Source organism: Physeter macrocephalus, chromosome 17, assembly GCF_002837175.3.
Source record: "Physeter macrocephalus isolate SW-GA chromosome 17, ASM283717v5, whole genome shotgun sequence".
Taxonomy (NCBI): Eukaryota; Metazoa; Chordata; class Mammalia; order Artiodactyla; family Physeteridae; genus Physeter; species Physeter macrocephalus.
This window is the reverse complement of record NC_041230.1, coordinates 48944350-48957656: the sequence shown is the minus strand read 5'-3', so window position 1 is coordinate 48957656 and position 13307 is coordinate 48944350. Positions and strand designations below refer to the sequence as shown.

General features: G+C 45.6%; 1 protein-coding gene across 1 annotated transcript in view; it reads left to right on the top strand.

Moving 5' to 3' along the window:
- CDYL2 (chromodomain Y like 2) overlaps positions 1-13307 on the top strand; it is a 203296-nt gene that overhangs the window by 145888 nt on the left and 44101 nt on the right. The window contains exons 3-4 of the mRNA XM_028477544.1: positions 9547-9764; positions 12510-12541. Coding sequence (XP_028333345.1) covers positions 9547-9764; positions 12510-12541 — 250 coding nt within the window. The remainder of the gene's footprint in view (positions 1-9546; positions 9765-12509; positions 12542-13307) is intronic.

Genomic DNA, 13307 nt, shown 5'->3' with positions numbered 1-13307 from the left:
GTTGCGGAGCACAGGCTCCGGACGCGCAGGCTCAGCGGCCATGGCTCACGGGCCCAGCCGCTCCGCGGCATGCGGGATCCTCCCGGACCGGGGCACGAACCCGTGTCCCCTGCATCGGCAGGCGGACGCGCAACCACTGCGCCACCAGGGAAGCCCTCTATCTTTTAATATAGGAGTCTAACCTGTTCACAAATTAATGTGATTATTTGGATTTTTTTTCTATTTTGCATTTTAATGTTATCATTCTGTTTCTCTGCTTGCTTTCCAATCCCCAGCCCCTACCCTTTTCATACTTTTAAAGTGAATTGGTACATTTTATATATTCCGTCTCCCTGAACTGACTTGGAAGCTAACCATAGATTGTATTTGTATTCTTAAATTTTAGCATACATACTCAATATGAATTTTTTCTAATAGATGTGATATCCTTCTATTGATATAACAAGGAAGACCCTACTTGGTTTTAACTTCTCAATGAGCCTCTTGTTTTTGTTTTGTCCACTCAGTGTTGTTAAACACCAAAAACTATTTTTATTATTTTTGCAGCCAGAAATTACATTTACTAAATTAAAAATAATCAGCTGTGTTTCTTTTATCTCTTGTCTTCCTATGAATTAACTTTTTGATTTGCTGAAGTTTCTCTTTATAATTCTTTTAGAGTCTGTGGTAGATAAACTCTTTTAGTTTGGGGGTATCTGAAAATACCCATTTCTTGGTCCTTTAAATGTGGTTTTAGCTGGGTATAAAATTCTTGGTTGATAGTTATTTTCTCTCAGCATTTTGATGATAGTTCATTTTTTTTCAGGCCTCTGTCACTGCTTGTAAATAATAAGTTGAAAATAATTTCAAACTTATATCAAACATTGTAATCCTTTTTGGATTTACCAGTGTTTAATGTTTTGCCATGTTTGCTGTCTCTTTCTCTGTGTGTGTATGTGTGTTTCTGTACATGTATATGTAGATATATATAGACTCACACATATGTACACACTTAGAACTTATACACAAATGATTATACAGATTATATATAAATTATTATTCTTTTTCTGAACCATTTGAGTTTAGATTGCATACATCATGCTTCTTTACCCAGTAATATTTTTTGTGGTTTGTTTTATGTTTGTTTGTTTTTACTGAAGTATAGTTGATTTACAATGTTGTGTTAGTTTCAGGCGTACAGCAAAGTGATTCAGTTTTTCATATATATATGTGTGTGTATACACACACACACACATATACATATATATATTGTTTTTCAGATTCTTTTCCATTGTAGGTTATTACAAGATACTGAATATAGTTCCCTGTGCTAAACTACTAATTTATCCCTCCCTCCGTCCCCAGTGATATTTAGTATAGGTATTTCCAAGAAAAAGGATATTCTCAAGTCAACACAGTACAGTTATGAAATTCAAGAAATTTAACATTGATAGAATCCTTTTATCTAATCTTTGGTTCTTAGTCCATTTTTTTCCTATTATCCCAGTAATGTTCTTTAGATTATTTTTTCTTCGAATATAGAATCCAGGCCAGAATCCTATGATGACTTTAGTTGTCATGTCTCTTTAGTTCCCTTTAAGCTGGAGCAGTTCCTCGGTCTTCCATTGTCTTCAGTAACACTGGCATTTTTGAAGAATACCATCCAGTTATTTTACAGAGTGTTCCTTATTTTAAGTCTGTCTGATGTTTCCTTAAGACTAGATTCAAGTTATTCATCTCCACTGAAATACTTGATATGATGTTATTTCCTCTGTCTTACCCATCCATCTCTTTCCTTCTTTCCTTGTTTCCTTCCTTCCTTCCTCCCTCCCTCCCTCCCTCTCATCTGTCTATCTACCTATCTATCTATCATCATCATCTCTATCTATTATCAGTTCAGACTTGAAGATTATTATTTTGTGCAATGGTTTATAATCCATTTCTTCCCCTTATTTACTTTTTTTTTTTTTTTTCACCGCTGTGGCCTCTCCCGTTGCGGAGCACAGGCTCCGGACGTGCGCAGGCTCAGCGGCCATGGCTCACGGGCCCAGCCGCTCCGCAGCATGTGGGATCTTCCCAGACCGGGGCACGAACCCGCATCCCCTGCATAGGCAGGCGGACTCTCAACCACTGCGCCACCAGGGAAGCCCCCCTTATTTACTTTTATGTTCAAATTGTCCTAGATTTGGCCAATGGGAACCCCTCCAAGCTGCCTCATATGTCCTTTTGACATGCCTGGTAACTTTTTTGGTCACTTCTTTACTTCCAGGTACAATAAGAGTTCCCAGCCCACTTTGTACCTTGCTTGTCCCAGCCCTCGAAGCAGCCATTTCTCTGGGAAGTCCTGGATTATTTTAGTGGGGGTGGTATTTAGAAGCCAACATCTGGGGTCTAAGTGTGCTCATTGCTATGAGATCTTCATTTTTTCTAAGCCCTTTCAGCTAATGGAGCTAGGAAATAGATATAATTTTAAAAGCCGTGAGTTCATACTGATACCTCCAATTTCATTCTAATCCCACTGAGTTCTTTCTTGCCTTCCCACATTCCATATTTGTGTGTCCCTTCTTCCACAGAGAGAACGCTGTTTCTCCATAGCATCACACAATTACTCATTTGCTCACCCTATAATTCTCATAAAATAATTTTAGAATTGCTTCACCCTTACCCTTAAGAAAAGCAAACCCACTAAGAAGAATTCAAGATTTGTTTGAGGGTATATAAGTCATTATATTGAGTCCAAAAGTTATTTGTATTGATCATCCTCCCTCTTGAATGAATAACTACTACATGATCCATGGTTGGTTGCATCCATGGATGCAGAACTGTGGACACAGAGGACCAACTGTAAAGTTATATGCAGATTTTCTACTGCATGGAGTTGCTGCCCCTAACCCCTGCATTGTTCAAGGGTCAGCTATACTCAGAGAAGTGTAGAAGAGAACTATACCCCTTCCCCATCCCTTCTGCTCTATTCTGTCAACCACTGTGGGTATCCAGTTTCATTGTTTTCTGACTTTTTCTTTCTTTTTGCAAAAATAAACAGATTTATCTATTTTCCCTTCTTTCTTATACTAAAGGTAAAATACTTTCGTACCTTGCCTCTCTTTACTTGAAGATATGTTTTGGAAATCACTCATCAATTCATAGAAATAGTTTTCATTCTTTTTACGGCTGCATAGTATTCCATTGTGTGGATACACCATAGTTTACATCCCTAATCTATGCTTGGAAGTTTAGGTAGTTTCAATATTTTGCAATTGTGAATAATGCTGTAAGGAATAATATATATAACAATAATAATAGTAATAATGATAATAAATATATATATTTTTTGGTATATTTTTATGTTATGTTTCCGGAAGTGGCATTGCTATGTTGAGAGTACACGCATGAACAGTTTTCTCACATGTTGCCAAATTCCCTTCCATAGTAGTTGTACCATTTTGCATTCCACCCACAATTAAGAGAATGCCCAGCTCCCCACATACTGTCAAGATTCTGAACTTGTGCCAAGTGAATGGGTAAGAAATGGTATCTCGGTGTAGTCTTAACTTTCATTTCTTTTATTACGAGTTTTAGTTTGTATTATTCTTTTGAGTGAAGATGAAATCTTTTTTTACGTTTAAGGGCTATTTTTATGTAGTATTTGTGGATTGTCTGTCCATGTCTTCTGTCCGTTTTTTTCCTGGAAGAATTTTGGTCTTTTTGTCCTCACTGTTTAAAATTTCTTTACAATTTGAGGATCTTTTATCTGTGATATGCAAATTTTTTCCTGTTTGTCATTTGCTTTTTAATTAGTTCTTTACCTTACCCCTGTGCTCTTTTCCTTTCTGTCTGCTTTTGTCTGAGAATTTCTTGTTTATTTTAAATGACTCTTTTTCTCACATCTATCACTTTTCGCATGCTAAACATTCCTATTCTAAAGTCCTTGTCAGATTGTCTCATAATATTCCATTTATCCGATTTGGATTCATTCATGTCGCCAGTGTTGATTTTATTGGCTAGAATTCTGAGCATTAGATATCTTCCTATTTCAGAATTTTGGTGTACAGCCTCATTTCAGGAGGGAAGTTGGTTTTTGTCTTTCTTTGCTTCCTCTCTCTCCCTCCACCTGGCCCAGAGCTCCCGAGAAAGCCTTGGCCGTGGACCACACGTGGTTTTGTCACTGTTGTTCTGCCTTCGTGGGAGGGCATCACGCCATCGCCTGGCTTCCATCCCCTGGGTCCCTCCTCCCATCTCGAGTGGGAGGCTTGGTTTCTGCTGCCCCCGGGCCCCCTTCCCGCCCAGCACTCCTGGCCCCCACCCCTCCGTCGAGCTTTGTGCTGATGCTCTGCCACACACGCACGAGATGGTTGTTTGTGAGCCCAGTGCTGTCTCTGTCACCTCTGCACGTCTGGAGCACAGGGGCTGTGTCAGAGCATGATTCTATGGAGCCTTCCGAACGGGAAATACTCCTTGGTACTCTGAAGGAAGGAATGTGAGAAGGCTTGTAGGGAGTTCAAGGAAGGAAACTAGCCTGATTCGGGGGCGGGGGGGTTCCTTTGTCCCAGAAGCACAGCACGAGTCCCTTCACTTAGCAGTCATCCGCGTGCGGGAAGTGAGGGCACAGGGGAGGGATAGTGACCTCCAGCCTCGCAGCCCTCAGAGGACAGGGTGCGGGGCTTTGAACGCCGGCCCCCACTGGGTTTTCACTCTGGCCTTCAGGCTCCTCAGGGTGTTCACCCACCTCTCCTGAGTCTCTTCCCCGGACTTGGAGGGAGCGTGTGGGGCTGGGAGTGCGAGAGGCGGGGCTGCAAGGACTCACCAGCTAATTCCTCATTTTTGGAATGACTTGGCATCCTTCATCTAACATTTCTGCAGTGCCTAGAATGAGCCAGGCACTTGCTAATCCCATATCCGTTCCTTAATTAAATTAGCTCCGAACAACCATGAAAAGCAGGTACCACTGACCCCGTCTTATGACGAAGGAGACGACACTTGAGGGCTCATGTGGCTTCCTAGCTTCTCCTGATGAGTAAACACAGGTCTGGGATTCCCATGCTGTGTGGCTGCAAAGCCCTAAACTTCTGTGCTTCCGGCATGTTCTATTTCCCACAGTGCCTTCCCTGCCAGCCTGCCCCCTTCTCGCCAGAGGCATGGTGCCCCAGAAGAGGAGCGGGCTTGAGAGCACCTCCGTGTGAGGTCAGACTTAGGCCCAGAAAGGTAACTTGACGCAGCTGTACGTGAGTGAATCCGGGCCCTCACGGAGGCTTCCTCCCTTCCCTGGCCCAGAGATGGTGCATCTTCCAAGTCACCATTGGAGATGTGAGCCATGTATCCTAATAGAGACTAAACAGGTCTGTTTTCCTCACATAGTTTTATGGATTATTTGGTCAGATGGTCCCTTAGGGGCTGCTTCCCCTTATGCTTAACCGAAAGACCATGGGCTCCTTCACAGAGAACCGCCCCACCCAATATTTTTTATCATGTCACCCTATCTTTTCCCATCTGTCATTATTTTAACTATTAGTCTACTTGTTTACTTTCCATCTCCCATGCCTGAAGCAAGCTCTGGGAGGGCATGGACCTTATTTCTCTGATTTTTGTTGCATCTCCAACGTCTAGTGCTATAGCTGGCCCGTAGGATGTGATAACTAATTAGATTTTTAAAAATTTATTTATTTTTATTTTTGGCTGCGTTGGGTCTTGGTTGCTGCGTGCAGGCTCTCTCTAGTTGCGGTGTGCAGGCTCTCTCTAGTTGCGGTGTGCAGGGGCTACTCTTCGTTGCGGTGCGCAGGCTTCTCATTGCGGTGGCTTCTCCTGTTGCGGAGCACGGGCTCTAGGTGCGCGGGCTCAGTAGTTGTGGCACGCGGGCTCGGTAGTTGTGCCTCGCGGGCTTAGTTGCTCCGCGGCATGTGGGATTTTCCCGGACCAGGGCTCGAACCCGTGGCCCCTGCGTTGGCAGCCGGATTCTTAACCCCTGGGCCACTAGGGAAGCCCCTAATTAGATTTTGAATGAACGAAGAAAAGGAGAGGCAGCTGCCTCTAATCCTGGCTCTGCCACTTAAACCCTTCACGGCTCCCAGCAAGTTACTCCCTTTCCCTTATCTGCGAAGTGGAGTAAGAATGCCAGTTTTGTAGGACCGTTGAGGGATTTAGAGGCAGCGTACAGAGCTGCTCAGAAAAGGTAACCGTCAGGTCCTCCTCCCTAATATGATTGTAGAGCAGCACCTTGACCTGGTTGTGGGGCAGGAGTTTAGTCAGACCTCTCCCATCCCCGGGAAGCACTGATCTTCCCAAGCCCCGAGCTTCTGACTTCTCACGGGCAAGAGCTGGTGGCTGCCGAGAGCAGCTCCCATGATGCGCTGACCTCTGCCAGCAGGTCCCCAGCATGGATCTGCCAGCTCTAATTCGGAAGCTTCTGAGGAGCTGGAGGTTTTGAGGTTGACCCTGAAGAAACAGCTCCCTTTACACAAGGCTTTTAATTAAATGCTCGTGTTTACTTTCCGGAGTTCATTGAATCATTTACCCACATCGTGGTGTTTGACGAAGCCCAGTTGCTGTGGGTAATGGAAAAGTACGCAATGAGGAGGCTTCTTGGAGGCTGTCAGGTGACACAGGCACTGCTGCTTCTGTGCCCCTTTGAGGCTGGCCGCTTGTCTGGGTGGGGATGGGGTATGCAGGGAAAGGGTCCAGGGAAGCATTTCCTGGTCCCTGCCTTTGACTTGGTTCTTGAGATTTCAAGACCCACCCGCCCATGCTAACTAAGAATCTGAGTCCACCTTGACGTTATCCAGACCCTGGTTCTCAAAGCCTGGTCACTGGAGCAGGGGCAGCGGCATGGGGTGGGCCCAGCAGGCTGGTTTAACAGTTCTCCAGGTGATCCGGATGCCTGCTCAAGTGTAAGAACACCTGGGGACTTCCCTGGTGGCCCAGTGGGTAAGACCCCACACTCCCAACGCATGGGGCCTGGGCTTGGTCCCTGGTCAGGGAACTAGGTCCCGCATGCATGCTGCAACTGAGAGTTTGCATGATGCAACTAAGAAGTCCGCATGCTGCAACTAAAAGATCCCACATGCTGCAACTAAGACCCAGCACAGCCAAGATAGATAGATGGATAGATAGGTAGATGGGTGTCTAGGGTCTCAAACCTGCCTATATGTCAGAATTGCCTGGGAAGTGGTTTTCTTGGGGGTTTTTTGTTTTCTTTTCTTTTTTAAAGTTAACTTAATTTTAAAATGTACTCTTTAAAATAAACTTCACTTTTTTGGATTTCCAGAAAATTTGGAAAGATAATAGAGTTCATGTATACCCCATACTCAGTCTCTCCTATTATTATGAACATCTTCACTAGTATGGTACCTTTGTTACAGCTGATGAACTGCTATTGATGCATCATTATCAACTAAAGTCCATACCTTATCCTAACGTCTGTTCCAAGATCCTGATCCCACATCATATTTAATCGTCATGTCTCCTTAGGGTACTCTGCACTGTGACAGTTTCTCAGACTTTCCTGGTTTTTAATGACCTTCACAGTTTTGAAGTATACTGATTAGGTATTTTGTAGAACCCTTCTCCATTGGGATTTGTCTGACCTTTTTTGCATGATTAGACTGGGGTTGTAGGTTTCTGAGAGGAAGACCCCAGAGGTCCAGCGCCCTTCTCCTCACATCGTATCAGGGGTGCACACCACGCCGTGACTTAACCCTGTTGGTGTTGGTCTTGATCACGTGGCCCACAAGGCTTTGACTTCTCCATCTGCTGCAGTCAGGTTTCTCCACTGTTACTCTCCCCTCCCTGAGCCCCCCAACTTTCCACACCGTTTGGAAGGAAGTCACTCTGTGCAGCCGGCCCTTAAAGAAGTTATGTTCTACCCCCTTGAGAGCAGAGCATCTACGTAAACTGTTTGGAATTCTTCTCCATGGGAGATTTGGCTCTTGTCTCCCATTTATTCATTTATTCAATCTCATTTAATTATATCGGTATGGACTCATGGATATTTATTTTGTACTTTCAGTTATAACGCAATACATACGACTTTATATCGTTGCTCAAATTCTGCCGTCTTTGGCCATGGGGAGCTCTTTCAGTTGGCTCCTGTGTCCTTTTGACATACCCCCATCATTGTGAAGGTGGTTGTTGTTATTATTTCTTTCTTTATTTAGTAATTCCTTCCTTTCAGCCTCTGCAAGCTTATCTTGCATGTTTCTTGCCCCAGTCCTGGAATCAGCCATTTCTCCAGAGAGCCCTGGTTCCTTTTATTGAGAATGAAACCAAGCTCTGGGCCCCAGGTGTGCTCACTGCTATTGGGATGTCAGACTCTGGGCCCTGTCAGCTGACAGAGCAAGGAAACACACATGTATGTACTAACCTGTTTGTACACGCTTATCTGTAAATATTTCTGAATGTAACCATCCGTATCTGTATTGAGTTCATGCTGAGGTCTTCAGTGCTCATCCATTCCCACGTTGCTCATTCTAGCCCCCTCCCCTTACTTACCTGTAAACTGCCCCTCCAGCCCTGAAAAACCTTCTTCTTCCCACCTGCCGTCCGTTTATATACTTGTTCAACGCCAGCCTTCATGTATAATGTCAGAATTGTTAACTCGTACTTACCTCCATGTGATCAGCTTTATCAGCTGGAGCACATGCTTCTGTGCAGGTTATTTTGCCTTTAATTTTACAGACTCCATTCATTCCTAAAGTTACTTAGGTCAGCGCCTTCCCCCCACCCCTTCAAGGAGGTGGTTTCATACATTTGTCATACAGTTAGATTCTTTTATCACATTCTGCATTCCATCCTTGGATTCCCCCCATCTCTTAATTTTTTTTAAAAAAATTTGCCTACTTTACGGTTCACTGTCTATGTTGTAGTTCTTCAGGTTTCGACAAATGCTTTATGTCTCATATTCACCATCATGGTATCATATAGAGTAGTTTCACTGCCCTAAAAAAATCCCCTACGCTTCACCAATTCCACCCGAACCCCTGGCAACCACTGATCTTTTTACTGTTTCTATACTTTTGCCTTTTCTGGAATGTCACATAATTGGAATCATGTCATGTGTAGCCTTTTCAGAGTGGTTTCTCAGTAATATGCATTTCAGATTCATTCATGTATTTTTGTGGCTTGATAATGAATTTCTTTTGATGCCCAATATTCTATTGTGTGAATGAACCAGAGTTTGTTTATCCATCCACCTAGTAAAGGGCATACTGGTTGCTTCTGATTTTTGGTTATTATGAGTAAAGCTGCAGTTTTTTGGTTTTGTTGGTTTTGTTCCGTGGCCATCGTCGGGTTCCCCGTTGCTGAAGGCATCCAAGCAGAAGCTGGGTGCTCACGGGTGGATGTGTGGGAGAGGGGATCAAGGATTGCATGGGGTCCTTCACAGAGAGCCCTCTCTGTGCTCTTCCAAGCTTGGAGATGTAGCTGTTAAGTCCCAGGCCCTTCACCACCCAGAGCAGAGCTGCCCACGGGTCCCAGCCACATCGGACCCTTTCCGTGAAAATCTGAGCGTTCTCTGATCACACTCCTGAGCGACTCTTCCCCAGTCAGTTTCTCACTTTGTTCCTCTGATTTTGGAAGGCTCTGCTCTGACCAACGGGGGACTAAACCTGCACAGCCCGGTGAAGAGGAAGCTGGAAGCAGAGAAGGACTACGTCTTTGACAAGAGGCTCAGGTACAGCGTCCGCCAGAACGAAAGCAACTGTCGCTTTCGGGACATTGTCGTGCGGAAGGAAGAGGGCTTCACGCACATCCTGCTGTCCAGCCAGACCTCGGACAACAACGCGCTGACCCCTGAGGTGAGGAGGCAGGATGGCGGGGGGGGGTGTCACTCTGAGGCAGTCACAGTAGGGCGCTGGCTCTCTCTCTGTGCCCTGAGGAGCTGATGGAGACAGCCGACGCTCATGCAGACTTGACCGCGGGACCCAATTTACTAATCACCTTACATACGTTATCCGTCTGATCTTTATGACCAGTAACCATATTATCCCATTTTGGAGACGAAGACGCCGGTAAACAGAGAGATTCAATAAACGGATTGTGGTCACAGAATTAGTCAGTATTAGCCCCAGAAACCAAGCATCATATCTTGGGCTTTTCCAGTGAAACTGCATTATAATCAGCATGTCAGATTTCTTTGCTTTAGATGGAATTATATTCATTCAGCTCGCTTATAGTTTTTTTTTTTTCTTGCGGTATGCGGGCCTCTCACTGCTGTGGCCTCTCCCGTCGCGGAGCACAGGCTCCGGACGCGCAGGCCCAGCAGCCACGGCCCACGGGCCCAGCTGCTCCGCGGCACGCGGGATCCTCCCGGATCGGGGCACGAACCCGCGTCCCCCGCATCGGCAGGCGGGCCCCCAACCGCTGCGCCACCAGGGAAGCCGCTATAGTTTTTTAAATTGAGATGTAATTCACATACCATAAATTTTACCCTTTTAAAACAGTACCATTCAGTGGTGTTTAGTATATTCACAAGGTTGTGCAACCATCAGCACTAATTCCAGAACATTTCCATCACCCCCAAAGGAAACCCTGTGCCCATTAACAGTCACCCCATTCTCCCCCCACCCAAGTCCCCGGCAACCACTAATCTCCTTTCTGTCTCTGTGGATTTGCCTATTCTGGACATTTCGTATACATGGACTCCTACAGTACGTGGTCTTCCGTGACTGGCTTCTTTCCCTCAGCACAGTGTTTTGGGGGTTTCTCCATGTGGTAGCATGATCGGTGCTTCATTCCTCTTCCATGTGTGGATAGGCCACATTTTGTCTATTATCCAGTTGAGGGACATTTGGATTGTCTCCACTTTGGGCTATCATGAAAAATAATGTTACGGACATTTGTAGATATGTTTTTGTGTGAACATATGTTTTCAGTTTTCTTGGCTATTTTCCTAATTATGGAATTGCTGGGTCATATAGTAACTCCATATTTGACTTTTTGAGGAACTGCCAAACTGTTTTCCCCAGTGGCTGGACCATTTTACATCCCCACCAGTGGTATGTGAAGGTCCCAGTCTCTCCACATCTTTGTCAGCACTTATTATTGTCTGTCTTTTCTATTATAGCCGTTTTAGTGGGAGTGAGGTGCTGTCTCACTGTGGTTCTGATTTGCATTTTCCTAGTGACTGATGATGTTGGGCATCTTCTCAGGTGCCTGTTGGCCATTTGCCTACCTTCTTTGGAGAAACGTCTATTCAAATCCTTTGCCTAGCTTTAAAAATGGGATTTTTTTTTTATTGTTGAGTTTTGAGCACTCTCTATATGTTCTGGATACTAGACCCTTATCAGAGGTATGATACTTCCATTCTACGCACTGTCTTTTTCCTTTCTAGATAGCAGTCTTTGATATACAATTTTAAAAACGTTGGTGAAGTCCAATTTATCTTTCCTCTATTACTTTTTAAAATGCTAATCCTACTTATGTCTTAGATGAATAGAACAGGGAAACAGGGAATGCTTAATGCAGTTAGGTAGACAACACCATTCAGAATATGGGATACTTAGTAGGGAGCAATGAAGAGATTGTTAATGGTGCAAATGTAGGAAGACATGCATCTAAGCAGTCTTCTCCAACTGGACTGACGTGGGCAGGGTGTAGAGAGATCAATGACAAAAACGACTGTGGTGTGGCTAGTGGTGGCTCTTCAGGCTTTATATTTGCTACTTATCCCATTTCATCCCACCAGCACCCTTCTGATATAGGATTATTATGATCCACCTCTTACAGAGGAGGCAATGTAGGCCTAGAGAACTGAACAGGCCTGGGGTCACAGAGCTTCAGGAGGGCAGGGCCCTCACCACTTTCACCCATCCTTTTGTCCTGGCCCTCAGTCCAGTGCCTGGCCCATTGAAGACAGTTCAGTGCAAACCCCCCCTTTCCTGTCCCTTGATATCCCGCACTCCGGTGTCCACCGTAGCAATGCAGACCTGGAGGGTGAACCACAGGGGTGTGTTTTCTTTGAGGTGGGACACAGTCAAGGAGTGGCCACCCAGCCAGATGGAGATGGCTAGGTGGCCTGGCACTGCCCAGCATGTCCAGTGCACTCAGGGTGGCCCCTGAAGTGGGTGGAGTGGGAGGTGCTGTGTCCTTGAACTAGCAATCACGTGTCTTGTCATTATGATTTACACAGACTGTGGCTCTTTTTCGGGATTGTGGGGTGACAGTCAGGAATGCTTGTCAACCTGTGAGGGAAGAGAGCGGCTAAAGCCTGTGGAGTTAGGGGGGCTGCTGGTTGCTCGTTGCCCCTCTTCTAAGCATGATGTTTTGGGGGTCTCTCCCCCCTCCACCTTCAGCAGAACCACCTCAGGGTTCTCTGCTGTGTAGACCTCTGCATAGGACTCAGAGTCTGGGGTCTGTGGTTTACCCCAAAGGCCGCCCTTCACGTGTTTATACACCTGGAAGCCTTGTTATTTTAAGCTCACCATGAAACATTCGCACGAGACCGATTCTTCTTAGATTTTTTTTCTACTTCACTACTTTTAAAAACGGTGCTTGCAACTTCCATGGTGGCATAGTGGTTAAGAATCTGCCTGCCAATGCAGGGGACACGGGTTCGAGCCCTGGTCCGGGAAGATCCCACATGCCACGGAGCACCTAAGCCCATGGTTAAGAATCTGCCTGCCAATGCAGGGGACACGGGTTCGAGCCCTGGTCCGGGAAGATCCCACATGCCACGGAGCAACTAAGCCCATGTGCCACAACTACTGAGCCTGCCCTCTAGAGCCCGCAAGCCACAGCCCCTGAGCCCGCGTGCCACAACTACCGAAGCCCGCGCGCCTAGAGCTCGCGCTCCGCAACAAGAGAAGCCACTGCAATGAGAAGCCCGTGCACCGCAACGAAGAGTAGCCCCCGCTCACCGCAACTAGAGAAAGCCCACGCCCAGCAACGAAGACCCAACGCAGCCAAAAATAAATAAATAAATTTATTCAAAAAAAATAAAAAGCGTGCTTGAAGAAGGCACAGTAGTTTCCTCTGATAAACCGAATAAATGGGAAGTCTCCCAGTTCATTCTGTCTCTTTGGAGCAGCTCTGTGTACCAAGTGTTGCCTTCTCATCACAGAAACGTGTGGCATTCAGGTGACTTAAGGTGCCCGGGTTCTCACCTCCCGAGCCGCGGGCTTGGTTAATTAGGGGGTTTACTCCTAATTGGTGTCTGTCAGTAACAGAACAGGAGGAAGCCGGAGAAACAGTCATTGATCGGGTGTTTTCAGCTCTCTCAGCAACCAAAGTGGATTGACTCTATGGATAAATTGGCTAACTGGGTAAAGTAGCCACGAAATGAAGGTCCTGTTGAAAGGAGGAGGTTGTGTCAGGGAGGGGTACAGAGTTAGCGCAGGGTT